The 5,988-nt window shown below is 52.2% G+C and overlaps 1 protein-coding gene across 1 annotated transcript; it reads left to right on the top strand.

The window, feature by feature from the left end:
• The first annotated feature begins 882 nt into the window (after positions 1-882).
• On the top strand, positions 883-1,848 carry LOC119565115 (olfactory receptor 52M1-like). The gene has a single exon (XM_037889537.2). It carries the CDS (start codon positions 901-903, stop codon positions 1,846-1,848), a length of 948 nt encoding a protein of 315 aa, XP_037745465.1. The 5' UTR covers positions 883-900.
• Positions 1,849-5,988: the final 4,140 nt, after the last annotated feature.

Below are 5,988 nucleotides of genomic sequence, written 5' to 3'. Positions count from 1 at the left end.
TTGGGGGAAGACGTCTCCAAGTGGGCTCTTTCCCTGTTCTTTTTTTAACACGCTTGGTGGTGGCAGCATAGGGTTCAAGGCCAAGGCAAAGTTTGTACCTTGGGGAAGTTTTAAACCTCAGCTGGTAAGAATAAGCTTAGGGGGTCTTTCATGCAGGTCCCCACATCTGTACCCTAGAGTTCAGAGTGGGGAAGGAACCTTGACACCTCCATTCTCACAGTCTCTCTCAGAAATCTGCCTTCCATCTGCTGTATCCTTTAGAGAGACTGGGTGATCAAAAGTGAGCGCGTGTCCAGACCAGGTTGTTCTCCACCACATTCTTTAGGAATCTGAACATTGTCTTTGTTTTGGCCACTGCTGCGAATGAGCAGGTGTTTCAATGGAAGAGCCATGGATGACACCCAGGTCTTTTCTCTGAGGTGGTTCTAGTTGGAATGTTTCCCCCCGGCACATGGACTGGCAAAGCTTTGGTTGGGTTTTTTTGGGGTTTTTTTTTACACTTTCAGATTTTGAGCAACCGGGTGCCCGGGGAATAGCACGGACTTTCTAGACTGGCTTTCATTGCATTAAGGAAGAGTGAGGGATAACCAGTATCCACACTTTTGTTTCGTGCTCGTTCCTATTAAGGTTTCCCAGACCTCGACATGTAGAAATTCTTGATCCTTGGAGGACCATCAAATGTGGAATTGGCATTAGTAGGGTCAGATGTTCATAATTCATTTATCTGAAAAATGTAAATGTGTGTGAAGAGTGACCAGTCTGCTTCACCCACGGGGAAAGTATCCAGTAGGTCATGTAGTGGCTCATATTAACATTGTCTCTCCATCCAGGCTTTTGTACTGCGAACATCACCCTGGGCCCTGGGAATGCCTCAGAGTTGAACACCTTCTCCCTTACTCCATGTCAGATTCCAACAAAACCCACTTCACCAACCCCTCCACCTTCATCCTGCTGGGCATTCCTGGCCTAGAGGCGGCCCATGTCTGGATCTCCATCCCCTTCTCCACCATGTACATCATAGCCGTCTTGGGAAACTTCATCATCCTGTTCATCGTCAAGACAGAACCAAGTCTCCATGGGCCCATGTACTATTTCCTCTGCATGCTGGCCGTCACCGATCTGGTCCTGTCTACATCCACCCTGCCCAAAATGCTGAGCATCTTCTGGTTCAATTCCAGGGAGATTGATTTCAGTTCCTGCCTCACCCAGATGTACTTTATTCACTCCTTCCTCGTGATGGAGTCTGGGATATTCGTGGCCATGGCATATGATCGCTATGTGGCCATCTGTGATCCCCTGAGACATTCCACCATCCTGACAAACCTCATGGTGGCCAAGATTGGACTGGCCTTGGTGCTGCGTGGCAGCATGGTCATACTGCCCTATCCCTTCCTGGTGAGGCAGTGGCCATATTGCAGAACCAGCATCATCCCCAACTCGTACTGCGAGCACATGGCTGTGGTGAAGCTGGCCTGTGGCGACACCCGCGTCAGTAATTACTACGGCCTCTTTGTGGTACTCTGTGTGAGGGGTCTGGATGCGATTTTTATTGCTGTGTCCTATATCCAGATCCTCAGGGCCATCTTCAGCCTCCCCACGAAGGATGCCCGGCTTAAGGCTTTGGGGACCTGCAGCTCCCACCTCTGTGCCATCTTAACCTTTTACATCCCAGCTCTCTTCTCCTCCCTCACACACCGGTTTGGCCAAAATGTGCCCCTGTATTTCCACATTCTTGTTGCCAACATGTACCTCCTAGTGCCCCCCACGCTCAACCCCATCATCTACGGGGTGAGGACCAAACAGATCCGGGGCAGGCTACTCCGGCTCTTCACTCATAAAGGAATTTAAAGTTTTTTCCTGGTGCTCTGGCTCTCAGACTGAGCTCTGTGCAGAGCTGGCTGGTGACTTGGTGCTGTGCTCTCTTCCCTGAATCACTTACTGGGCAGTCAGAGAGACATTAGACCAGGGGTGGGCAAACTTTTGGCCCAAGGGCCCCATTGGAGTTGCAAAACTGTATTGGCGGCCTGGTAGGGAAGGCTGTACCTCCCCAAACAGCCTGGCCCTGCCCCCTATTCGCCCCCTCCCACTTCCTAACCCCGAATGACCCCCTCAGAACCCCCCCATCAATACCCCCTGCTCCTTGTCCCCTCACCGCCCCCTCCCGGGACCCCCCGCCCCTAACTGCCTCTCTGGGACCCCACCCCCTATCCAACCCCCCTGCTCCCTGTCCCCTGACTTTCCTGACTCCCTATCCACACCCTGCCCCCTGACTGGCCCCCCAGAACTCCCACGCATATCCAACCCCCCTGTTCCCCATCCCCTGACAGCGCCCCCCAGAACCTCCACCCCATCCAACTGCCCCCTCTCTCCTGACTGCCCCTGGGACCTCCCGCCCGTTATCCAACACCCCCGCCCTGCATTAGACCCTTTCCTGACCTTACTGTGCTGTGTCACTGCGACAAACTGGGGAGTCGGGCAGGGTAGATCTCATTGGTTTGCCACCCTTCTCATTCCTGATCACTGGACCTCTGCAAATATAAGAACATAAGAATAGCCAGACTGGGTCAGATCAAGGATCCATCCAGCCCAGTGTCCTGTCTTCCGGCAGTGGCCAGTGCCAGGTGCCCCAGAGGGAATGAAGAGAACAGGCAATCATCAGGTGATCCATCCCCTGTCACCCATTTCCAGCTGCTGGCAAACAGACTCCATCCCTTCCCATCTTGGCCATTGACGGACCTTCTCAACATGCTCTGGCAAGGAGTTCCACAGGTTGGCTGTGTGTTGTGTGAAGAAATACTTAAAGGCGGGGGGGGGTGAGAAAACCTGTATTTGTGCTGGAAATGGCCCACCTTGATTTTCATGCACGTTGTAAGGAGAGTGGTCACTTTGGATAGGCTATTACCAGCAGGAGAGTGAGTTTGTGTGTGTGGTTTTTGGAGGGGGGGAGGGGGTGAGAGAACCTGGATTTGTGCAGGAAATGGCCCACCTTGATTATCATACACATTGTGAAGAGAGTGGTCACTTTGGATGGGCTATTACCAGCAGGAGAGTGAGTTTGTATGTGGGGGGGCGGAGGGTGAGAAAACCTGGATTTGTGCTGGAAATGGCCCAACTTGATGATCACTTTAGATAAGCTATTACCAGCAGGAGAGTGGGGTAGGAGGAGGTATTGTTCAATGGTCTCTGTGTATATAATGTCTTCTGCAGTTTCCACATTATGCATCCGATGAAGTGAGCTGTAGCTCACGAAAGCTCATGCTCAAATAAATTGGTTAGTCTCTAAGGTGCCACAAGTCCTCCTTTTCTTTTTGCAAATACAGACTAACACGGCTGTTACTCTGAAACCTTCCTTTTCTTTGTTTTAAACTGTTGCCTATTAATTTCATTTGGTGACCCCTAGTTCTTGTGTTATGAGAAGGAGTAAATACCACTTCCTTATTTCCTTTCTCCACACCAGTCATGATTTTATAGACCTCTCTCATATCCCCCCTTAGTCGCCTCTTTTCCAAGCTGAAAAGTCCCAGTCTTATTAACCTCTCCTCATATGGAAGCCGTTCCATCCCCCTAATGATTTCCATTGCCCTTTTTTGAACCTTTTCCAATGCCAATAAATCTTTTTTGAGATGGGGCAACCACATCTGCGCACAGTATTCAAGATGTGGGTGTACCAGGGATTTCTAGAGAGTCAATCTGATATTTTCTGCCTTATTATCTATCCCTTTCCTTGTGATTCCCAACATTCTTTGACAGCTGCTGCCCATTGAGTGGATGTTTTCAGAGAACTAGCCACCATGACCCTTGGATCCCTGCCTCTTACCCCGCTTCTCCCCACAAGGCCATGCCCCTGGTACACATCTTCCCTCAAGGCCACAGCCCCTGCTCCACCTCCTGCCTCTTTGCCCCACTCCCTTTCCGCCTCTTGCCCCAAATGCCCACTGCTGCTGCTCGCTCTTTTTCTCCCCTCCCCGTCACTCGCTGGGTCACCTCCACCTCCCCGCCCCCCAGTTGGGCTCCATCTGCTCCGGGGCTGGGACGGGAGCTGCTGCAGCCTGGCAAGGAGCCTGCAGTGAGTGCAGCGAGGATGCCGCCTTGGGGCCGACAGCCCGTCGGGATCGGCGAGGGAAGCCAGGAAGCCGTATAAAAGCAGCTGAGGGGGGGAGAAGGGCTGTGTGGGAGGCAGACGAGGTTGTGCATCACACGGCTTGTGGACCCTGAAGCTCAGCTACAAGGTCCTGAGGGCAGAGACCATTGTGTGGCCCATTTCCTTAGCTTTCAGCTCCCTTGTGTTCCTCCCAGCTAGGGGCCTGCAGAAGGCAGGGTCCCTGCAAAGGGGATGGGCTGGGAGCCCTTTGTCCTGAGCCAGGCCTCGGGAGCAGGGCAAGGGATCAGCTTTGAAGCTGGGAGGACAAGAGCTGAGAGAGGCAGAAGGATCAGCCCCTGCATTAGCTGGGAAGACAGGATGCTGGGCAGAGGTGGGGTGGCTTCCATAGCTCACAGGGCAGGAGATAAACTGCCCACCTGACATTAGCCGGCTATTTACACAGGTATACGGACACCTTATCTGGAACTGCAGGGGACGCGTTGCCCAGGGGCTGAAGCTGGACAGGGAAGCTGAGTCTAACGTCTTCTCTACATGACGCTTTTGATCACTACATTTAGAAGCTCTGTAGCTAGGCTGCTAGGCAGCGTTATCCCCGTGTCATGGATGGACTGAGTCCTGCAGAGGTAAAGTGATTTACCCAAGGACACACAAGGAGTCGGTGGCAGAGCTGAGAATAGGAACTGGGAGTCCTGACACCGCCACACCCCCAGCACCACTGTTCTGGCCATGAACTGGCATTGCTCCTCTGGGTTGTATGAGACACAGTGAGGCTATTTGTGTCTCGTGATCAGTGGAGCTGCAGTTCTTAAACGGGAGGAATTTATTAAAGAAACTGTGGCCACAAAGCAGGTTTCCACACAGCTCAGTTTTCAGTCCCCTCTTGCTTGTTTCCCAGGGACGGCACGTCGCCTGGAACGCTGCACAGCACGTACAGCCCAACCGTGTGCTGCAACGAACCAAGGCCGTGCCGTGTGCAGCTCATTACGGCCCTTTGCTAGCCGAACACGAACCATGATCAATAGTCACCTTCCCTCCCAGCTCACCGGTCTCTGCTGATGCTTCATCTCCAATTAAATAACTTGGGCCAAATACTCCAATGGTGTCAGTGGGTGCAGGGACCCTATGAGCCAGGTCTGAGAAAGACCAAGCGATGGGTCAGCAGCTAGGGACTCATGGGCTATATTCTTGGCTCAAGACACTGCCTTTCATGCTGCCTCAGTTTCCCCATCTGTAAGAGGGGGATACCTCCTGGGAGTAGTGAGCAATAGTCTGAAGCACCTGTCAGCGGTGTCCATGTGTCACCGCGCCTCAGTGGGACACAGCCGAGCTTACCAAATTCAGAACAAACCGCTGAGAAACAGGGCAGTCTCAGCCCAGACGGCTGGTGGTTCTATCCCTAGATTATACCAAACCAGGAACAAACGCAAACATGTGTCTCACCACACTGGTTAACTAGAAGCCAAAAATGCAGTGTCCTGACGCATCCCAGCCCTTGGCTCACCACCCGGACTCTGGACCCCACGATGAGCTCTCAGTGACAATCTATTTCACCACCTATAGCGTCCTAATCTCAAGAGACACTCAAGGTTAAATAGTAAAAGAAAAGAAGAAGAGTTACAAATGGTTAATAGATCAGATACATCCAAGTAGTTTTTCAGTGTTCAGAGGTGACTTTCACCGCAGTGATGGAACGCACTGCGAGCTTGCAAAAGCCTCTCTAGAAATTACACAAGCAGGCTGGGGTCACCTGTCCTTGTTGAGAGCTTCCTTCTTGGAAAGCCAGTGCAGAGAAGATGAGATGAGTCCAGGGTCACATGAGCGTATCCCAGGTCCTTACATGCTCTGATGACTCACAGGATCAGCCATTTCCCATATTCTTGCAGAGG

Source organism: Chelonia mydas, chromosome 1 (assembly GCF_015237465.2).
Source record: "Chelonia mydas isolate rCheMyd1 chromosome 1, rCheMyd1.pri.v2, whole genome shotgun sequence".
In the NCBI taxonomy this organism is placed as follows: Eukaryota; Metazoa; Chordata; order Testudines; family Cheloniidae; genus Chelonia; species Chelonia mydas.
The sequence above is the reverse complement of the archived record's forward strand: the minus strand, read 5'-3'. Positions and strand labels throughout refer to the sequence as shown.